At 42.7% G+C, this 22726-nt stretch overlaps 1 protein-coding gene across 3 annotated transcripts in view; it reads left to right on the top strand.

Annotated features, from left to right (window-relative positions):
• Window positions 1-22726, top strand: part of ARFGEF1 (ADP ribosylation factor guanine nucleotide exchange factor 1) — a 170890-nt gene that overhangs the window by 102627 nt on the left and 45537 nt on the right. For all 3 annotated transcript variants that reach the window (XR_010598896.1, XM_005311372.5, XM_065585718.1), the window contains 9 exons: window positions 3833-3932; window positions 4080-4219; window positions 4338-4446; window positions 5722-5923; window positions 7233-7344; window positions 8149-8354; window positions 8441-8525; window positions 13228-13399; window positions 15565-15716. Coding sequence is in view for 2 of the 3 variants with exons in the window: in XM_005311372.5 (XP_005311429.1) it covers window positions 3833-3932; window positions 4080-4219; window positions 4338-4446; window positions 5722-5923; window positions 7233-7344; window positions 8149-8354; window positions 8441-8525; window positions 13228-13399; window positions 15565-15716 (1278 nt within the window). In the remaining variant the exon portion in view is untranslated. The remainder of the gene's footprint in view (window positions 1-3832; window positions 3933-4079; window positions 4220-4337; window positions 4447-5721; window positions 5924-7232; window positions 7345-8148; window positions 8355-8440; window positions 8526-13227; window positions 13400-15564; window positions 15717-22726) is intronic.

The raw sequence follows: 22726 nt of genomic DNA, 5'->3' as shown, positions 1-22726 counted from the left end.
TTGTCTCAGGATCAGGGGTAGGATTCTCCACGTAGATGTGAAATTTCTGACTGACTGCTTGATTTTGAGATTGAGCACTATATTGTGTTGGAAGGCTTGGAAACCTGTTTGTTTAAGAGGAAGATGCTCTCCACTTGGGCTATTTAAAAAGAATACGACAGATTGGCATCTATCCTTTTTCATTTTGAACTATTTTATTGCACTTAAACAGCCAGAATGGCCTCTGGGCTCAATCAGAATCTGTCTGGTTACAATCTCATCTTTCTTTCCACCCACATATGGGAGCTCTCTCTGTCTTCACTCATCTTACTGTAACAATCTTTCTAAAAGGGTCCATATATTCCATGTATTTCCACTGATGCATGAATCATCATTGTAATGGTAATTTGATCATATTAAAAAAGGTCATTGGGGATGGGAGAAAAGCATCTGAATCTTTGTCGGTCTGTGCAAATAGCATGGCTATAATAACTTGGAGACTTAATGGGGTTTAGGCCCGGATGATTTATTACCAGTGTCCCCCCACCTGTGAATAGCCATCAGGTTTTCCCTGTGATGAACAAAGATAAGTATTTAAAATTTCTTGTCATTAGGTCTTCTCATATGGTGGTTTAAAAAAAAAACAACAACAACAAAACCCACCCTCTCAGCTATCCAAGTAATAGACTTTAAAATCAGTCTGAGGGTTGCTTAAAGAAGCAGTCACCACAATTTTCAGAAAATTAATTTCTCCCCAGACGTATTTGTCCAAAGACCATCCAAAAGCCAGAAGTCTGTTCTCATGGATGCACAGAGATCTGGGCATTATAGCTTTATTTCTTATTGACTGAATTTAGTGTATGACTTTTTTCCTCTGAGAGTCGTCTGGAGGTTGGAAAGGACAAAGTTCATGTTATCCTCATAGCTCAGGCCTGGGGCCCATAATTCTGATACTTAGGACTCCTACATTTAGTACTGGAACCTCCACTGATTCTGTCTCAGAAACTGGTCATTTACTTGTTTCCAGACTCTTTGTCTAGCAGCATGGATTACTCCTGAGGGCATTCTGTGCCAAAAAATTAAAAATTCTGCACCAAAAAAATAAAAATTCTGCGCACAATATTTTAAAATTCTTCAAATTCTATTTGTCAAATAAATATGGAAATTCCAGCATGGCATTGGGGAGCACAGACAACTGGCTGCACAAAGGTGGGAGATCTCTGTGCAGCTCCCCACCGGGGACATGGACTCAGCAGTGAGGCTGCAACCAACCCTGACACAGTGCAAGGATTGGGCCTGCCCCAGAAACGCCCCAGGGCTCTGCCCCTCTGTGCCAGGTGCACCAGGTGTGGGCAGGAAGGCTCAGCAAGGCAGGATCCAAGTGTGGAGGGGCTTAGTGTGGAGGATCCAGGTGTGGGTTGAGAGGGTTCTGTGTGGAGCAATCTGGTTGCAGGTGTCTCAGTGGGGGATCCAGGTGCAGGCGGGATCTAGATGTACAGGGGATTGTTGGGGAGGGTTCTGGGTGCAATGGGACTCTGCAGAGAGGATCCAGGTGGAGGTTATTGGGGCTCAGCAGGAGGAGTGTCTAGGTATGGGGGGGATGGAGTCCCACCGGGGGGTCTGGGTGTGGGGGGGCTCAGTGGTCGGGTCCAGGTGCTGGGGGAGTGGGGCTCAGTAGGGTGGGGATCCAAGTGCAGCTGGTTGGGGCTTGCTACAGTGGGGGTCCGGGTGTGGGTGGCTCGTCCGGGTGGTCCAGGTGCAGGAGGAGTTTTCAGAGCTTCCTACAGCCCGGGAAGAAATTTGGGGGTGGGATGCTATGCAGGGGAAGAGGAAGTCCCGTCCTCCTCAGCCCAGCTTGGACTAGCAGCTGAGCCCGGCGAAGGGTAGGAGCCACCAGCTGGGTCTTCCCCAGTCCTGCCCTCGCCCCACAGTGATTTACCTCTCTGCCGGCTGCCCTGGGCACCCGAAACATACTGCTGGCGAGGGTGCATGACTGCTCTTGTTGCTTCCTTTTGCTTCCCCATCAGAAAGTCATTTTTCTGCGGGGAAGCAAAGAAATCTGCGTGGGACGTAAATTCTGTGTATGCACAGTGGTGCAGAATTCCCCCAGGAGCAATGGATATGTGCTAATACATAACAAATAAGGATGCAGTCTGAGAAGAAATTAATCTTATATATGCTGCTCTGTTTAGATTCTGCAAAATATGGAAACACTGTGGGTATTGCATTTGAAAGATTCTGTAAATGTTAAAACAAGTTGTCTTAGTTGGAAGGGATATGTTCAGTGTGGTAGTGATTATTTATTTATTTTATTTTAAACTCTTGGTATTGTGGCCCTGAATAATGCTTTTATCAAATAAAAATCAACTTCAAAAAGGCTGTAGTCCTTGGTCTGGTTCTTAATGTTTGTTGATCTCTCCATACTTCCCAGTGGCCTTTCTTTACTGTGAGTAGTAACTAGAGAGCTCTGCTGATCTGGGTTTTTTATATATACATTCTAAAGAGCTCTGTGTGGTGGAGATCTGTGCTACACATCTGGTCAAGTCTCGCTTTAAAAAAAATGCTTACTGTCAAAATTATTTAGAGAACACTGTTGCTGTTTTTCCCAAAATAAATGGATGTTTCTACCCTAAAGCAAAATTAGACTTATCTTAATAGCTACCAGTGGGGGGAGAGATGAAATTTCAAAGTGGACAGTAGCAAGATAGTTTGATGCCGTAGTTCGTATTTTATGAGATGGCGCAAACTAACGGCTCTGTCCACACCCAGGTAACTTGAGCAGCTGCTTGTGCTAGTGTTCTGTGAGTCTTTGTGACTGTTTCTTATTCAGTTGGCATATTTCACCATCAGTATGTCCTTCATACGACAGCTCAGGGCTGTCCTCTCTCTCATACTCTGCCCAATCTAGTTGCCATGCATGCTCGGTACTACAATCCTACTACTCTAGTTGATTACTCCATTATGGATCTCTGTGAAAGGAAGAGAAAGGAGCTAGGAAGCCAAAGGTCTCCCTCCTCAACAGTTTGGATGAAGGAAGCTGAAAGTGTGGTTCTGAGGAAAAAGAGCCAGATTCATGGAATAGAGATGCGAGGGTCCATGCCATCAGCCCCAGAAGTCAGAGGCAAAGATAGTGCTCTCTGGCCAAGTGTCCAACATCTGTAATCTGGGATTGTAGAATACACACCTACAACCCCCTTCAACTGAAGGTTGTCAGAGTTGTTACTTTTAAACTATCGTGTGGACTCATCCTTCTCCTCTACCTTGTGCCATCTCTCTCATAAGAAGTGGGGACCTTTTTTATGAATTAATGCCCCTCCACCTACCACTCAAGCCCAAACAGATCTGCAAGTCTATTACAGAAAATGGATATTTTAAAAAACATTAAGCAGTTGTACTGTGCAAGCGTATTTTCTCTTGGATTAAGTTGTCCCACAATACAGCCAGCATCTGGTCTTCTTGGATCTGAATAGATGTTTTTATAAAAGATATGATCTAAGAATTATTTTTGGGAAGTTCCATGTCGTGTGCTACATAGGTCAGACTAGATGATCATAGTGGTCCCTTCTGGAATTAGATTTGATGAATCTATAACTACTTCTGGAAAGAGCCCTACATTTATATGTGTAATGACTTTTAAGGTCCTGCAGACTGTAAAACCTGCTAATCATGAGTGAAAACATATTCCACCCCAAGAGACTGCCTCATATATTATCTATATGCATTCAGTATTGCATGGATCAGAATGTTAGCCTTCAGAGTCAAAAGCTGTAATTGAAAAAAATGTGTTTATAAGAACTGCATGTGGTTGAAATTTAATAGATGGCTTTTTTTCTCTTCCTGAAATAATTCCTAGGTTTTCTTCAAAGAAATTTTCCTATATATCTTGGAAACCTCTACTAGCTCATTTGATCATAAATGGATGGTTATACAAACACTGACAAGGATATGTGCAGGTACTAACAATCCCTTGGTTCTGATTTTTATGTTTGTGTACTAGACAAGTTGCAGGTGCAAATATCTTTTAATTTTTGATTTTTTTTATACCTATTTCTATTGCTACCTAAGTTTTATCAACATTTCATTTTATTTCATTATTACAGATGCTCAGAGTGTAGTGGATATTTATGTAAACTATGACTGTGACTTAAATGCAGCAAACATATTTGAAAGACTGGTTAATGACCTATCAAAAATTGCTCAAGGAAGGGGTAGCCAAGAACTTGGCATGACTAATATTCAGGTTGGTATTCTGGCAAGTTTTATAAAGTTACAAGTTTGTAGAAATGATGCATATAAAATATTTTAAATAATCTTTTCAGTACATTAAAATGTTCTCCAACTTTTGAAATCTCTTCCAGGAGTTAAGTTTGAGAAAGAAAGGATTGGAATGTTTAGTATCAATCTTGAAGTGCATGGTAGAATGGAGTAAGGATCAATATGTTAATCCCAATTCTCAGACAACCCTTGGTAAGATGTTCTGGAATATTTATGCTTTAGCATTTACTGAGTGGAGATGTGCTGCTCAGGAGCATCACCATAGTTGCTCAAGTAACTAGGTAACCTGATCCATCAGGTTATTTGAATGGTGCTGTTCAGGTGTTTGGCAGTCATACCTAATATTCACAAAAATGCACAAGCTCTTGAGTTTCTAATACAGGCTTTTTGAAAATGTTTCCAGTTGTATAAACACTTAAGAAAGCTAAGTGTAACACGTCCTACTTAGCCACAGTGGTTTAGTAAGCTTGCAGCACTTAAACACTATTTGTTGCATTAATACAAGAAGCTGCACAAACAAGTGAGCAATATGTCCCATTTGTTAAATTCCTTATGGAACTTTCAGTGCAAAAATTTGTTTTAAACCTTGCTGATCTTGAGTTATTTCAATTCCTGAATTAGTAAAACATCAGAAGCTACTTAATTCTATTGTATTTCAATACACTTCTAATTAGAAAAACAGTTCTGAGCGGCTGTTTTATATAAAACTCTGAGTTGAGATTTTCAATCTCCCGTAATTTTTAAATACTGATTAATACTAAATCAGGATAGAGACTGCTTTTTATGTTTTCTAAGGTAAAGCCCAGTAATAATTGCCAGAGCCACAGATCATGAAATAATAATAGCCGTAAACAATGCTCATTATTTTTATTACTATTTCTTATTTCCGTGTGATATATGGGATAACAGAGGCACTGAGAGGTGAAGGCCAGAATGTTCAAACTGAGTATCTAAACACTGGCACCTAAAGTGGTCTGATTATCAGAGATGCTGAGCATCCAGGGCTCCCATTGAAGTCCGTGGGAATACCAGTTGCTTGGCACTTCTGAAAACCAAGCAGTTTAAGCGCAAAGTTTTGAAAATTTTGTCCAGTGTGGCTTGTTCCAGACCAAAGAGGGGAATCAAACCTGGAAATCAGAGGGGAAATACTTATGATTAGAGTTCAGGAGTTCTTGTACAAAGACCGTTATCCCACATCCATGTCACTGCTTTTGGCAAGATAACTGCCATCAATATTATATTGAGAAACACTACTTCTAACTTAAAACTTCATTTTCAAATACATTTAATACTGTGAGAGAGTCCTTTGATATACACTAGGCACGGGTTTCTATTAAATAACAGTAAAGTAACTTTATAAACCTTAATTTATTTTTCAGATTTTTTCTGAACTGGGATTTTGTAGTTTTTACAATATGTTTAACTTTTTGAAAACAAGACTTGGTTTCCTTTGTTTGCACTTTGTAGGCCAAGAAAAACCTACAGAGCAGGAGAGTAATGAAACCAAACACCCAGAGACAATTAACAGATATGGAAGCTTAAATTCCCTGGACTCTACGGCCTCATCAGGAATTGGCAGTTACAGCACACAGATGTCTGGCACTGACAACCCAGAGCAGTTTGAGGTCCTAAAGCAACAGAAGGAAATAATAGAACAAGGAATAGATTTGTAAGTGAACTTTGTCACCTGTGGAATGGTGGATTCTCAGGCTCTCTTGGAACTCTGAGGACTCCCCTGTTTTTTCCCCTCTTCCCTCAGTTACTCCTTCCATCATCCAAAAACCTCTGGATGTAGCAGATGTTCCTCTCATAGTAGAGATCTAGACACTGCTCCATTTGGAGGCTGCCAACAATGCTGTGTGTTAGCCTGTTTCCTCACGGTTAGAGAGGATGAGCATTCTGCCTCTGCCACACTCCTGGCATAAAAGAAGGGGATCCAGACTGGGATAAAAACGTATATTAGATTCATACAATAAATAGACCAGTCAAAAGAATTGACTTTTTGTAATGCTTTATTTGACAAACGTCTACATATTAGTTCCTTTGAAGGAAATTCTCTGCATGTTATTTCATGGCCCTGTTCTCATGTGAACTGGAGAATAGTTAAGACCTTCACTAGAAATGGTTAGGAATTGTATGGTAGAATGGTTTTCTGACAGAAAAATCCTTTTCAGTAAAATTAAAATTTTCCACCGGAAAATTTCAGTTTTCACAAGAAAATTGTTCTGAGGCTCTACCACCCCATGACAGCCTACCTGGCAGGTTCTTTGGCCTCCAGGTAACTCAAGGAGCTTCAAGCATTTAGAAAAGATCAAAATGAAGTGTTTTGATCTTTTTAACTAATTTTTGAAATTTCCATTCTGTGGGAAATTTCATTGTTTCATTTCATTTCAGAATTTTTTTTTATTCTGGAATTTATGTGGAACAGAAGTTCCTGTTCCAGACAGTTTGAATGTCCAGCATGCTGGACTTGTGTGGACAATATTACACCACATTAACAGTCCATTGGTTGAAGAGAAGGAAGAATATTTGTATTGCTCAGTGATTTGAGGACTTAGATGCATTTAGACCATCTTTAGAGGGAGTTGCTCAGTTCAGTACCTCAATACTGGCAATCATTAGCAAGAGAAAGTGGTTTTGAAAGACTAAAAGGCATCCCATGATGAATGGTTGAGGGCAGATATTAAATCCTTACTGAAGACTAACCTCTTCAATCTTTGTAGAAAAGACAAGAGAGTGGCCTGTCCCTACTTTGTTTACATTTTTGGCCAATTTAGCAGAGGAAGAAAACTAAAATAACTTCGATTAGCAAATAAAAAAAATGTATTTTTATGTTACCTATGATATCAGTAAGTTGTCTGTCCTATTTATCCGAGTAAGACTGTGTGTGTGTGTGTGTGTGTGTGTGTGTGTGTGTGTGTGTGAGAGAGAGAGAGAGGTTTACTATAATTAATACCATATTGACATTGCTTATGCAGATTTAATAAGAAACCAAAGAGAGGAATACAGTACCTGCAAGAGCAAGGAATGCTTGGCACTACTCCTGAAGATATTGCCCAGTTCTTGCATCAAGAAGAAAGATTAGACTCGGTAAGGAAACTGTTCTGCTAAGTTCAGTTTGTTTGATATTTGTGCTTACGTTGCTACCTGTTTACACTAATTATAAAACGCATAGGGTTAGAATGCTCTAGAGTGTACTATGCCTATACAAAGGAGTAAAGGGAAGAAGGAATCCTCACTTTGGATCTTGTGTGGCCTACTGGAGTTTGGATCCAGGATAAGAGGGCATTGCATGCCCACTTACTACGCCCTCCCCTGAAGAGACTGGGTGGGGAAGAACAGGAAATGGCCAGTGCAGCTGACCTGTCATAAGGGGTTTTTTGATAGGTGAGGAGAAAAAAGGTAGACAGAAGAGCACGCAGCAGGGGGACACTGTTCTGGTCTGTGTGGTTAAAATAAAAATATGCTAGTTACAGACCGGTGGAGAAACATTACAAATATTTTTTTAAAGAACTGCTTTTGTTTGCACATGAACAAAATACTTATTGTGAAGGAATGTAGTGCAGTGTGCCACTCTTTCCAGTTCTCATCTGCTGCTAGCCCACCTTTTCCTACCCTGTCTTCGGAAGTTCTGCAGCGTTAAATATGAAGGGCTTTCATTGGATGTGATCTAATTAGTATCTGTGCAGATCGTTGTGCTAGGTTGACTTAGTCAATCAGAAGCCAGGAAAAATAACAGTATTTTAAACATTGACATTACCTGTTAGGTGCAGGAAAGGATTCTTAATGCTATAAATAATTTTTTATTTTAAATACGCTGTGGCAGTTTGCGTACTGTACGTAAATGCAGCATGTTGTTTTGGTATTCCACCTTTCTCATCATTCTTATTTTAGACTCAGGTTGGAGAGTTCCTGGGAGACAATGATAAATTTAACAAAGAAGTCATGTATGCATATGTGGACCAACATGACTTTTCAGGAAAGGATTTCGTATCAGCTCTGCGCATGTTTTTAGAGGGATTCCGTCTTCCAGGAGAGGCTCAGAAAATTGATCGGCTAATGGAGAAATTTGCTGCTAGGTATTTAGAATGCAACCAAGGGTAAGCAGTACTTTCTTCTTTTAATGTTTTTGTGAAACTGAGTAATGAGTACGAATTAGTAATATGTGGCTTCGTTGTTTTTTCAGGCAAACCCTTTTTGCTAGTGCAGACACTGCATATGTCTTAGCTTACTCAATTATCATGTTAACGACAGATCTTCATAGCCCACAGGTATGTTGCTATAAAGAACTTTCTCATATGTCAGGTTTCTTGTAAACAACATTTCTTGTACTTTAAATGACTAGGTGCATATCACAAAATTTCTAACATAAGAACATTCAACTTTTACGGCAATGTGTTTGTAATATTTTTGTGCTCTACTCTATACTAATGTACTACCTGAAGTCTAACATTAATAAATAACACACACAATCTTTGTTTCTTTTGCTTCTGAAGTTTTCAGTTCAAGTCAGTTAGGCCATTCCTGCAGTGAGATGTCACTTTCTTTCTTAGCTTTAATTGAATTGAGTTATATCCACTGGTTTTTATATTGTATTACTCTCCTTAATGACTAGTTTTACAATCAAAGCCAGAATTCTTGCAGATACTAACTACTGTTTTATCATAAATCTGCCTTGGTTCCATCCAGTTTGAAAACTGAAAGAGATTCATGTAACTTCACCATTTGGGAAAATTATGCTTAAAGACCCCAGTCAGTGCAGCTCCTTTATAAATGCAGCACTCACCATATTTGAAATTATTAGAGTATTTGGTACTACCTCTGATTTAACCTTGAAAAAGTAATAAACGTAGATTAGATTGTTTAACTTGTGTGCCAAAATAGTTTTGTTTTTATGCTTATTGACTAATTTGGATCTTGGCTTAATCTCTAGCATATGTTCATCAGTATCATGTAATGCCCACATAATTTTACCATTTCATATAACTGAGAGGGGAGTCTTGTCTACGCTGGGGAAATGTTTAAAAAAAAGTCCTTTGGTTCAGATGAAATAATGTTTAGCCCTGTTGGAGTCGTAGTGTACACTCCTGCTGCAGGACCCATTTGACCATGGTTTCAATTATGCTTGCTTTAAACAGGCTTAACGAAATTGGTGGTAAAAACAGGTCCAGCTGTGGGAGTCTTATCTGCTGTAGGGCTCCTACTGGTGGTAACACTGGTTCATCTGAACTGGTGGGATTCTTCAGTAAATTTTCTCTAGTTTCAACACATGCTGTATATCTAAGAGATGACTAAGAATATAATTGTTACCTAGGGTTACCATACGTCCAGATTTTCCCGGACATGTCCGGCTTTTTGGGCTCCAAATCCCCGTCCAGGGGGAAAGCCCAAAAAGCCGGACATGTTCGGGAAAATCGGGACATGCCGGGCTGGCCGTGCGGGTGCTCGGGGGCCGGGCCGGGTGCTCGGGGGCCAGGACGGGCCGGGGGCTTGGGGGCCAGGACGGGCCGGCGGAGCGGGGACGGGCCGGGCCGGCGGTGCGGTGCCTGGCCGGGTCGGGGGCTCCGGGGCCGGGCCGGCGGTGCAGTGCCGGGCCGGGCCGGCGGGGCCGGGCTCGGGGGCTCGGCCGGGGCTGGGCCGGGGGCTCGGCCGGGGCCGGGGGCTCGGGGGCGCCGGGACGGGCTGGCGGGGCCGGGGACAGGCGGTGCGGTGCCGGGGGTGCTCGGCCGGGGACCGCAGTGCTGGGCGGGCCGGGGGTGGTCGGCCGGGGGCCGGGCCCGGGGCTGGCACCCCAGGGCCGGGGCCAGCCTGGGCCGCGCCTCCTCCCCCCACACTCCCCCTTACCTGCTTCAGGCTTCCCGCGACTCAAATGTTCGCGGGAAGCAGGGGAGGGGGCGGAGACTTTGGGGAGGGGGCGGAGTTGGGGCGGGGGCGGGGCCGGGGCCCCGTGGAGTGTCCTCCTTTGGGAGGCACAAAATATGGTAACCCTATTGTTACCACAGGGATGTTTCAGGATAAAACAGGATTATGGTACATTAACAGAGAATTAATAAGGAAGAGTCTGCACTTGCCTGTGTACCAGTTTTGAGAATTGCTTTTTTGAGAGGACAAACTTTCTTCAATTCACCAACAAATGGAATGAAATGCAGGGAAAGAGGTGGGGAAAGGAAAGGGTCCTAAAGTGCCAAAAGCAGTGGTTTTCAGCCAGTGGCCTGCAGACTCTTGGGAGGCTGCAGACTATGTCTAAATTTCCAAAGGGGTCCACACCTCCAGTTGAAATTTTTTAGGAGTCTGCCAATGAAAAAAGGTTTAAAGCCACTGGCCTAAAGGATATATCTATACTGCAGTTAGACACCCGCAGCTGACCTGGGCCAGCTGACTTGGGCTGCGGGGCTGTTTAACTGCAGTGTACACATTTGGGCTCAGGTTGGAGTTTGGGCTCTAAGACCCTGCAAGGTGGGAGGGTCCCAGAGCCCGAGTTCCACCTTTAGCCCAGCATCTACACTTCAGTTAAACAGCCCCTGAGGCTGGGACCTGCAAGCCAGAATTAGCTGGCACAGGCCAGCTGTGTGTTTTTAATTGCAGTGTAGGCATACCCTCAGTGGCTAACCTGGTGTACCTGTCTGGCCCAGAGATAAGCACCTCTCTCTGCTTGGGATCCACCAGCGGTGAACCCTCTTCTGGAACTAGGCACCTATTGCAAGTCAGCTGCTTAGGTAGTCCACCAGCAGCTGAAAGTCTGTCTCTGTCCTGCTCATGCTCATCCTACATTTTCCTGTCTTTTGTGCATGTGCTGTGTCCTCTGCCTGTCAGTAGCCTGCATCTGGCTCTCTTGCTGTGGAGACTGATGGGTATCAGGTCTTAGACATGCTCAGTATACGCCTAAAGGTTTTATAAAGGGTTAGTGCTAGGGTGACCATAGTTCCCTATGCTGAATATGGGACACCAGGTAAAATTACTCGTATTCAAGCAAGTTCAATGGCAATCAGAACTATGCAGTACCAGTGTTCAAATTAACATCAAGTTGACTGAGCCCCTGTTAGAAAGAAATACTGCGTAGTTGGATTCTTTTTATTTACCTTCTTATCTTAAGGCGTTAGGGTTCATATGGCAAGAGGTGACACACACGCCCCTACCCCCAACACACTCGGGAAGAGGTGTCACACACACACACACACACCTACCTATACCTCTCTCAAATGAGGGGGGCGACCGACTGAATTGACCTTCCCTTCCCAGCCCTCTCCACCCTCTATGCCTGGCTGGATCTCCAGGACAGACCTGCCTCTCCTATACCTGGTGCCGCGTCTTCCTGAGACAACACGGGGGGTGGGGGGCACTCAGGGTCACATGTCCGCCCTCCCCAGATTCCTGCCAGGGTTCACACACCAGAATGTGGCCAGCAGCAGCCGTTCAGCACTGTGTGGGAGGGAAGGGACGGGAGCTGCTTCCAGGGGAGGAGGGGCAGAGGGGAGAGATGACCTGGCCAGTGTCTTGGCAGAATTCATCTTTTCCGCACCCCCCCACTCCCATGTGGCTGGAAGCACCTTGTCCCTTCCTGCCCACACAGTGTTGAAAGGTAGCTAACACCTCCAGTCTGGCCACTGACATAACCCAGCCACCTCCTGTCCCCCTGCTACAGCACAAGCAGGAAGGGTTAAGCCTTAAGGATGGATTGTGCACTTAGGGCCAAGGGAACCTGACTGCAGGGGCTTCAGCTAACCGGCCAGAGAGGTGGGTCAGTGTGGGAGGATGCCTAGGGGATGGAGCAGCCCTGCGGTCCTTAGGGGCATGACCAGGCAGGGGAGGGGCGGGTGAAGAGGGTGCTAAGCCTCTGCCCAGGTCGCTGCTGTGGAGCTTACAGGGTCGGGGTGCGAACAGGCTGGAAATCACTTCCACCCGCCACTCCAGAGCTTACCTGAGGGGCAGAAAGGCTTCCCCGTGACAGTGCTGTGCAGGGCTTGGCTCCTCCTAGCCAGCGCCCCGGGCTGGAGGTTCTTGGGCTTTCCTGGGGTGCCGGCCCAGCCAGCAGCAGTGGGGAAAGGAAGGAGCCTTCCGGCGAGGCTGTTGGTGAGCTGAGCACTCCAACCAGGGACTGGTTCTCTGCACTGCACTGGGAGCGGAACACACCCTGTCGGGGAGGATATGTAGGAGCAGTAGGGCTGGGATGTGTGAAGGGACAAAGCAAGGAGAGGAGAGTGAGAGGGGGAGCACATAAAGGGCTGATGGGTGGGCAGCAGAGGAGGCACGTAACTGGCTGCCACTTAGTGCCTGCCTGCATTCAAAAGCTACCGCAGCCCACAGCCAGTGCTGGCCGGAAACGGGACGGGACAGGGTCCTGCTGGCCGAGAGCCAGCACTCAGTGAGTGCTGCACTGACAGACCAGCAAGGGGAGTGTCCGGCCCTGCCACCAGCCTTGCACACCCACCCCCATTGTTGGCCACTGGACCCCCCATTTACCGCTGGTGGGCAGGCAGCTAGTGATCAGGGATCGGGCCAGCAGCAGGACCCACCAGTACTGATGGGGAGGAGAGATAGAAAATACAGGACAATTTGCCCGTTTTTAAAAAGAAAGCTGGGACACTTGCAGAAGAGCTTAAATATGGGACTGACCCTTTAAAAACGGGACATCTGGTCACCTTAATCAGGCCCCATTGGCAAGATAAGCATTCCCCTGCCTACTTTAAAAATTCTGCTTTGGAGCCTCCAGGGCTTTGGCTTGAGCTAACCGTCCTACCACCTTGTTACCGTCTGTGGGGTGGCAGCAGCACTTAGACCGTTTTGAAATGTTGACTGGTGGAAACTTACTCACTTTGGGGGATTAGGTAACACCTGAGATGTGGCTTTGAAAATGTCAGTGGTGATTATCTGCTGGGCTTAGGCACCTGTCTGTCTGTTTAGGTGCCTAAATCCATTTAAAAATCTTGCCCTTTGCTCTCTCATTCATACTGTTTGCTTCTTTTTGGTTTCCAGGTAAAGAACAAAATGACCAAGGAGCAGTATATTAAGATGAACAGAGGTATCAATGACAGTAAGGACCTTCCTGAGGAGTATCTGTCAGCTATCTATAATGAAATAGCAGGGAAGAAGATATCTATGAAGGAAACAAAAGAACTAGTAATACCCACAAAATCCAGTAAACAAAGTAAGGACCTGCAGTGTGTCAGTCATCATAGAATAAATGATGGCTCTTTTAGTTCATAATGTGGTCTCCTAGTGTTAGGAATGTGGTGTACTAAACTAACAACCTCTTGTTTAATGTCGCTATGCATAGTTATTTGTTTAGCACCAATAGTAATCTCAGTGTCCTACTATACACGAGTACCTACCCTGAAAAACATACATATTAAGAGAAACACACAGGAAAGGATGCACTAGGAAATCTGAAATGGGGTTAAATTTGCTTTCTCTCTCTCTTTTTTTCCCTTTCTTTTGCATCATATAAAAAGTGAACCTATGATAAGTAATTTTATAGGTTCTTACATGTAGTACTAAATCATTCTTTCTGTGAACTTAATATTTAAGAACTCTGGCTCCCAAAATTCCTGCCTTCTTTAAATTTAAATTTAATTTTATTCTCGCTTTCTTACTCTACCCATACCCATCAATTCCTTTCTTTTTGTTGAGACAACGTGGGTGAGGTAATATCTTTTATTGGACCAATTTCTGTTGGTGAGAGAGAGAAGCTTTAGAGCTACACAGAGCTCTTCTTCAGGTCATCTTCTTTTTGGCTTCAGTTATGTCATCTTCTGCAGTAACTGAATGACTATATTTATTACCTTCTGCCAGTTCCTTTAATTTTGAAAGTCTGTTATGCTCCCTTGAAGTCTTACCTGTTAAATTAAACTGGGTTTATTCTGACTTTATCTTGCCTCAGAATTGATATTGTTTAGTCCAGGTGTCATCTTTGTTGCTCTACACAGCACTTTCTTGGCAGCATAGTTTTTGCTGTTGTACAGTGATGAATACTGTATACAGTATTCCACATGAGATCTTTATAATAAAGTAACAGTATCACTTTTTGTTTTGTATCCTGTTCATCACCTATAGCAATATCTTGTTTTAATGCAGTAATGGAGTTTTCCCCACAATAACGCCTCAAAATCTTGTTTTCATTATGGTTTAAGATTGCTCGTTTAGCACACATTCCCTAAATTGGTTCCTTCTTTAAATAATTTTAAAAAACATTTAACTGTTTGTCTTCTGGACCATCATTTTAATGATCCAAATGTTCTTGAATCTGATGGTTCCTCACTGTGTGCACTCAGATTTCATATTGTCTGCAAATGTGAAGATCCTGTTTTTATAAAGCTACCCACATTTTTTCTGTATATAGTTAATGAATTATTCTAAAACTAGCCCCCAAGAACACTCTGCTCATAACTCCTTTACAACGTCACAAGTCTCCATCTGTAGCTACCTCTTTTTTTCCCTGCTCTTCGGCTTGTTTCTGTCTAGCAGTTTATTTTACATTAAAGCCGTTAAACTGTGATGAATTAAATGTTCCCTGAAAATTTAAGTGTTTATTTCTTTTTATTGTACTCTCTCTGGGTTGTCCCTCACTTTGAGATAGAGGATTCAATACCAGCATGAAAAGGTGTTAAGGCACTTTGCCAAATACATTTGAGAAAGAGATAAATATTTATCTTTCCACACTTAATCCTTCCTCGCTGTGGTGATAGTTTGATATAAAATCTCTGTCCACTTTGTGAAATTAATCCAGCCCATATACCTTGCTTAGTATTTCTTCTTAAAATAGATTGCTTCAGTTCAGTCACAAGATTTCTTTGATTTATTATATAGATTATTTCTATGGCCTGGTCCACACTAACCCCCCACTTCGGACTAAGGTACGCGAATTCGAAGTACCTTAGTCCGAACTTACCGCGGGTCCAGACGCAACAGGCAGGCTCCCCCGTCGATGCCGCATACTCCTCTCGCTGAGCTGGAGTACCGGTGTCGACGGCAAGCACTTCCGGGATCGATCCCAGAAGATCGATCGCTTACATCCGGACCCGGAAGTAAGTATAGATGTACACTATATAGACTAAAATTAAGGTAAACTATCATTTAAAAAACAAACATTTCACTACTCACATACTTTTGTTATTAGTGTATTGATGTAATTTGATTTTATATTGCAGTGTAAACAAACAAGATAAATTTGCATTAACTTTTAGATGTCATTAGTTTCTAAATATATCAGAATACAGCATTTAAATGATTAATGTAACAAAATTACTATTTTACTACTTTCTGTGAGAAAGCCTTGACTGAAACACAAATGTAAAAGGAAAAATGTGTTTATAGATGTTGCTAGCGAAAAGCAGAGACGACTTCTATATAACTTGGAAATGGAACAGATGGCTAAAACAGCAAAAGCCCTCATGGAAGCAGTGAGCCATGTTCAGGCACCTTTTACTAGTGCAACCCATTTGGAGCATGTGAGACCAATGTTCAAGGTGAGATTCTCATGTTCTGTATTGAAATTCTAGATGGGTATATAATGTTAACTTGGAATACTGTTATTGCAAGGTATTGTTAGAAATACTGTGGGATTCTACATTATTTCAGTGGTAATGTTTGGTCCTTCAAAACTTCTAGAAGAGTAATCTAAATCTTATTGGACTTTGTTTCACTTTGTAAAAGAATTAATCAGAATTGTTTAAAAGAAAAGAAAAAAATTTCACATTACTTAATCTATCCTGGAAGTGTAGAAGTGTTTAAATAACTTGGGGGGGTGCTACCTGCATGAGTTTATAACCTTAACCTTATCCTGGGCTAAACGCCACAGTTTTAGAAATAGAGCCCAGGTTGATATTAAGAAGCACCATTTAGTTGTTTTACTGAAAGATGTTGTGCCTGTCAATGTCATCTTGCTTAGGAACGATTAGTCTTCATTTGCATAAGTAACTTTTTAATATCTATTTTAAAAGCTTCCTACCTGTCCTCTCTCTTTCTCCTCCTTTCTCTCTGTGCCCCCTCCTTTTCCATTCTTGTGTGTTCTGTTATATTAATTTTGATGGAATAAATGGGCCCAGAGAGTCAAAGATATTAACAAGGGTCTGTTACTGTGCAATAATAATTTTAAACAAGGTTCAGGGTTCTGAATACAGAGCCCTCGGTCTGCTTTATACCATGGTGCGCACCATTAAAAATCATTTAAACTTTTTCATAAAGATATAAAAACTAAAGGAAAGGCAGTTAAAGGATTAGAAATGTAAAGTATTAAATAAAGCTTTTGTTTTAACCGCATCCCTTGTCTCTTTTCCCTTTAGCTGGATAAAGGTTTTAGGAGGGGGAAAAGCACAACCCTGTTTGACAGTCTCTTAGATGGTTTTAAATATGGTGGTAATTGTCCTTTATGGGAAAAAGAGAAGAAGTTAGTTGAGATGGGCCAGAGCTCTTGTTGCTGCTCTTAAAATTTAATTCTATTTCCTAGAAGACAAATCAAGACACAGACACAACTAGGGAGAGAAAAGAACAGCAAAGATAGAAAATGCAGTTTCTGTCTTTGATGCTAATTTTTTTTCAGCCTCGCTGCTAGAAAAACACAGGCATGGCACACAGTCTTAGCAGCCACTCTGAGAGCTGGCAAACTTGTACTAGTATTGCGCTGTGTAGGGCATTGTTTTTAGCTGCCTTTTTGGTCTTACAGGAGTATTGCAAAATATACAGTCATGGCTGGCTAAGTCAGACACAGAAGGCAAAAGGAGAGGTGTAGGAAAGAGAAGGAAAAGGTTACATGATGGGGGGTAGGGGTGACAGGAGGAATCAAAATCTCACATCCCAGGTGGTGTTTGGGATTTAGCCAAAGCCAGTGGAGGTGGCAGTGTCGACTGGTCTTTGGCCTGATTTAGTCAGAACATCTTTCAGGATGAGGACAACAAAGGCCCAGTGATCTTACATTGAATCCTGTGGTCCCAGGAGACTCTTCGGGTGGCAGCCATGACAGTGAAGCGTACTTTTTCCAGTCCACCTGCTTCCCAGCCATCAAATATCAGACAGCCTCTGCAGACAGTTTCCCCCTTAACATTTCTTTTCTTTTAAGGACCCTCAAAAGGGAGTGATGGGTGAAATAGTTCATCCTCTCATTATTTTGCCCACCAGTAAGGCCTAATTTCAAAGGAGGAACTGAAGCCCTTTATCTACTACAGCTAAAGCTGAAGAAAAGGGGTGTATTTTTAAAGTAAGTGTTTTTTACTTTAAAAAGGAATTGCTCAAAAAGATGGCAGGGGGGACATCCTCAAACAAGGAAGGAAAAAGGTAGAAGAGAAATTGAGGAGAGTGTGCAGGGTAAAGGATGAGGAATGGATGAGAAACTGTAAATATTTGTTGAGAGAAGGCAATAGAGTGAAGGGATTTGCATAGGAGGGAAATGACAATGCAATGACAAATGACAATCAGTAACTGTTACACAGCCCAGCTCTCTGCTTAAGAATTCCTTTTCATTCCAAGGGAGATTTAATTTGTTGTATGTAGTTCGTTGGCCAAAGGAAGTTCATTCTGACAAAATAGTCTGTTGCTTTTAGTGGAATTGTGAATTTGTGGGCTCTTGGGTATAGTGAAGAGGTATGCCATAACTTAAAATATTTCCTTGCTTTTTAGTGTTTGCAATGGGGGCAGTAGGTTAGTGTTTAAGATGTATCTTTGCTAATGTATGGTTCTGAATTGCTTGTCCTTACCTTGGTGTAGATCTAAGCAATCTTCTATTTGCCCCACTTAAAAACTGATTTTCAGATTAACAGCTCCCAGATTAAGAATATATATTCAAATGTGTCTCTGTCTATCATATAACACTGTCAAATGCAGAGCAGATCACCAGTTGTCTTTGGTAACAGAGAAGAGTACTCCCTGAGAAGGTGGGTTTCTCCTGAACCAACCTGGAGTGGGATTATCAGTTCAAACTCCTGCTGAAGTAGGAAGTACTTAGAGTTAGTACTATAGGTCTCATTACACTTGGAATAAATGCTAATTATTCAATCACTTCCACGCTATTCGTAATAAAACCCTTGCCCTTGATGCAACCATATATACCTCTAAAAAAAGAACAGGAGTACTTGTGGCACCTTAGAGACAAACACTGTGACAATGCGGTTCTGGCGGAACCCAACTGAGAGCGCCAACTCAGGACAAATTGCTAAAACAGGGCAGTTACAGCCCAAGGCTGGGGTTTTTCCACCTCTAAGGCAAACCAAACCAGCCAGACTAGGAGGACTTCGGTCTCATCCCACTGGCTAACCGCAAATCTCACAAGCAATCTCCTTAGACACTCCAGTTTCCCAGTATTACCACCAGTGCCACACGTTATGGGGACAAATGGTTATGAAAACCAATACCCCAGTAAAAGAAATTTGTTAGTCTCTAAGGTGCCACAAGTACTCCTGTTCTTTTTGCGGATACAGACTAACACGGCTGCTACTCTGAAACCATATATACCTCTGTGCTCTTTGCTTCTGCCTGCACTTCAAGAAACATAGTGTCGGAACAATGAGAAAGGAAGAAAGAGTATGTGAAGTTACTCAGAGCAAGGAGGGGTTGTTTTCCTCATCCACTTGAGCAACATCCAGAACAATCTATGTTGTCAGGGCTGCACTGTAGAATAGAAAGAGGAGAGAGCTGTGGCTCTTGTAGGGCTGTGAGGGCAGGAAAAGTCCCAACTCAAAGAGGAGAGAGACAAAAAGACAGGACAGAAAAATATGAACTCCATGAAGAGGAGACTCTGCAGAGCAACTGCACTGCAGGCCACAAGAGAGCTACAGCAAAAAGGCCCAGTTCCCATTGGAAGAGGAAGGAAGCCACAGGCATGGAGGCAGAAAAATAAGGTAGCTTAAAGGCACAGAAACAGCAGAAAAACAGGATGAAAACAAGGAGCCTGCAAAGAAAAGTTAATTTTTGAGGGAAATGGAGTCAGTATTTCTACTAACCCTTCTAGAAAGTCTTAATTTTGCTGAGAAGACATGGCTAAAATGAACAGGTCATTTTGAGCAGTTTCATGTTGCATCAGGGTTGTCAGTAACAGTGATGAGTACCAAGTAAATGTCCTCATATGCCCTGGAAGATGAGGCAGATGACATACTGATCAGAAGACTGTATGTAAAAACACTGATAAAACAGATGATATTTCACTGGGAAGGCTGCGCATCTCCCACAGAATATAAATGGGAACACAGGGATGCTTGTGATGATGCAAAAATTTCAACCTATAAAGCTCAAGAAGAAACACAAAATGAAATCCTGAGGAAACTCTGACAGAAGACCGACAGCAAAAAAAGAATAGAAATATATGGAAGATGTGGTGGAACATCACAATATTAGTGGAAAGTGTGTCCAGCCTGAGAAGCAAAATACCATAAGTGTCAGCAAAAGGGAAACTGTGAAGCATTGTGCAGGTCTTAAAAGCAGATGCAATGCAAAAGAACCATCATAAGAGGTCCACAACAGAAATTGTTACGGAACAGCCAGTGTCTGATTGTATGAATCCACAGAATAGTGAAGGAGCTTAGTACTTTGGTGAAAATGAAGACTTACCACATTCTGCTAGCACAAGTTCATATTAAAAATGTACATGGTAGCGGACACAATGGGTTAGTGTGTTTGGCCTTGGCTACACTTACCCGGTAGTTCGGCGGCGAGCGATCGAACTTCTGGGTTCGACTTATCGCGTCTAGTCTGGACGCGATAAGTCGAACCCGGAAGTGCTCGCCGTCGACTGCGGTACTCCAGCTCGGCGAGAGGAGTACCGCGGAGTCGACGGGGGAGCCTGCCTGCCGAGTGTGGACCAAGGTAAGTTCGAACTAAGGTACTTCGAACTTCAGCTACGTTATTCACGTAGCTGAAGTTCCGTACCTTAGTTCGAATTAGGGGGTTAGTGTAGACCTGGCCTTTGGCTCTTCACATCTGGAGACAGGGGTTCAAATGTCGCTCTCGGTCACACCAAAAAAGAAATGATGGTGGTTTCGTTCCAGCCTTCAGCAAGCAGTTATCCACATCACTTCACCACCACACACAATCTGATGCTTTGATAGCATGTGAAATTTATTATTGGTTTAGCTCAAAGAGTTGTATTATTAAATTAAAACCTGAAACATCTGAGAACTGGCTACCTTTCTGTGGATTTTGTGTTGCTTTGGGTGGTGTGTTGAAGAGGTTTCTAGCCACTAAAGACAGGGCAGGGTGAGATATTTGTGAGGTTAAAGTCCCCCATCACTGCAATTGCCTCTGCACTTCAGGCTGAATGCCGCATGCATCCCAGCTCCCCCACTATCCGTTCCTGATCCCTCCGCTTGTCAGGAAGACAAACCTGGGAAAGGAGAAAATGGTATGAAGCCAGAAGTCATGTGCAGGCCCAGCAGTGTTGTTACATGAGTCAGGACAGAGACAGTGAGACTTCAGAATGGGTAGGGAGTTGCACACTGTGGCTTCATCTACACTACACCCCACTGGTGGCGGTGTGTAATGTATGTTTAGCTATGTGCTGGCGTGAAAAGCTCATTACGTCCACATTGTGGTGTGTGGCTACAAGTGTCAGTGAAAGGCTCCGGAAGCAGGGAGGCTGTGGGGAAAGGGTGCAGCAGCTCCTCACTGCTAGGACCTTTTGTTGTGGTGAGGAAGGACTCCAGCAGTGGGGAACTGGCAGAGCCTTTCTCTCCTGCTAGACCGTTTCCCTATAGTGGTGGAAGGGCTCCAGGAGTGGGGAGCTTAACAAGTAAAGGTGCTTTCACAGCTCTCCAGGAGCAAAGGACAGTCAGTGTGATTAGGCAAATTCACTCAGATTTTAACACATCCAGAGCAGTACCATCATCTGGACAGACTTGCATAAATTGGTTCAAATTGGATTCTTCAAAGATAACCGATAAATACCCTGAGCTTAAACTGAATGAGGGCCTTTTTTTTGTGATCATACAAACGGGCAGAACCTTCTGTCCGGGTTGTGGGGGGAAATCCTTAAGAAAGGGTTGGAAAGACTGACACCTGGAAGACCTCAGAGTTGAGGTGACCTCTGATAAGCTTTTCATGATGCATATAGGTTCCTTTCTTGTTTTTAATAGGTAGTCTCTGTAATGCTTTCACCTTGCTTATAAAAAGGCTTGCTTAGAAAGATCTGTGTGGTAACTTATAACCGAGGGCAATTATACTGTTTATAGCCTCTGAGGCAAAAGCAAAGAATAGGTGCTGGTTTGTCTAGGGAGTCTGGCTTACTGGGAATAACATAGTGTAGGCAGGGAACAGTGCAGCCTGTATAAATGCGTGGCAGGAGGGAGATGTGGGTCTCTGCCCAAGAGCGGTGACGGCTGAGAAGCCAGGAGCCTTGAGTCGGTGCCCTGGCTGGACCACAGAGTAGGAATACATGTGCAGTTGCCTTGAACTGTGACAGACATTATTTATGGATGTGTGTGTTTCATAAGGATTTTTAAAAAGATGAAATTGATCCATTTAAGTTAAGGAATGTGAAGTCAGTCACATAGCTTATGTAAAATAACAAACTTCCCATTTTTATAAAATTTCCTCTTTTTACTTTGCAGAGAAGAATATCTGCAAAACCCATCTCTTTTTAAAGGGAGAAAAACCCAAAGCTGTAATGTGAGCTTCCAGTGGATACATCTCTTCCTCTTTGAGTTTCTAATTACTAGACTCAGTTCCAAGACATTCATCCTTTTATCATTCCCAGTCATTAACTAATCGTAAGAACCAATAATACAGCTTAATGTTTAGAGCCAGCGATCGGAATCATAATTATCGTCTCAAAGTAGTGATTACAATGTAGTAAAGAATAAATATTGGCTCACTCCATCCTGACTTTCCTCATATCTAGGTTCTGTAAAAGTTCTCAAATCTGTATGCATATCTTTTCCTGTTAATGAAGTAGTGAAACTTATAACCTAGTGATGTTGTATATCATGCTAAAAGTAAGTACAGATGAAATTCAGCTTGTGTGCCACCACAAGGCCTGTGAACCACTTAAATCCTCAAAATAGGGCTTGTGCTTCATAAGGGATGATTTTCATTCTAAATGAGCAAATGGTACATTTTAAAGAAATTCTAGAAATTTACCATAATGTGAATCTAACTGTATGTGTAACACACCAAACAGCAAAATTGTAGTATGCAAACAATGTCCCATTAGAAACACTCTTAACGACTTATAGTACTGCTGTCTGCATAAACATTATGGAAAATCTCAGTGTGAAAAGAAAAGGAAAAAGACGTGCTAAAGTAATAGAAATCTAATCTCCCCTTCTATCCATTCAAAATTCAAACTGAAGTACTGAAAGTTATGTCACTGAAGGAATGTCTGGATCCCCTTCTCTGGAGAGGGGAAAAACTGTCTTTCCTTCTATCTCCACCCCTTGCACCTTGGTAGGGATGATTATTGTATTGTTAGGGTTTTTTTTATCATATGAAAAAGGCCAAATAGTAGTTAGCCATGCTGTTTAAATAATATAAAATCATTATAATAATATGCTGAGCA

Source organism: Chrysemys picta, chromosome 2, assembly GCF_011386835.1.
Source record: "Chrysemys picta bellii isolate R12L10 chromosome 2, ASM1138683v2, whole genome shotgun sequence".
NCBI lineage: Eukaryota > Metazoa > Chordata > Testudines > Emydidae > Chrysemys > Chrysemys picta.
The sequence above is the reverse complement of the archived record's forward strand: the minus strand, read 5'-3'. Positions and strand labels throughout refer to the sequence as shown.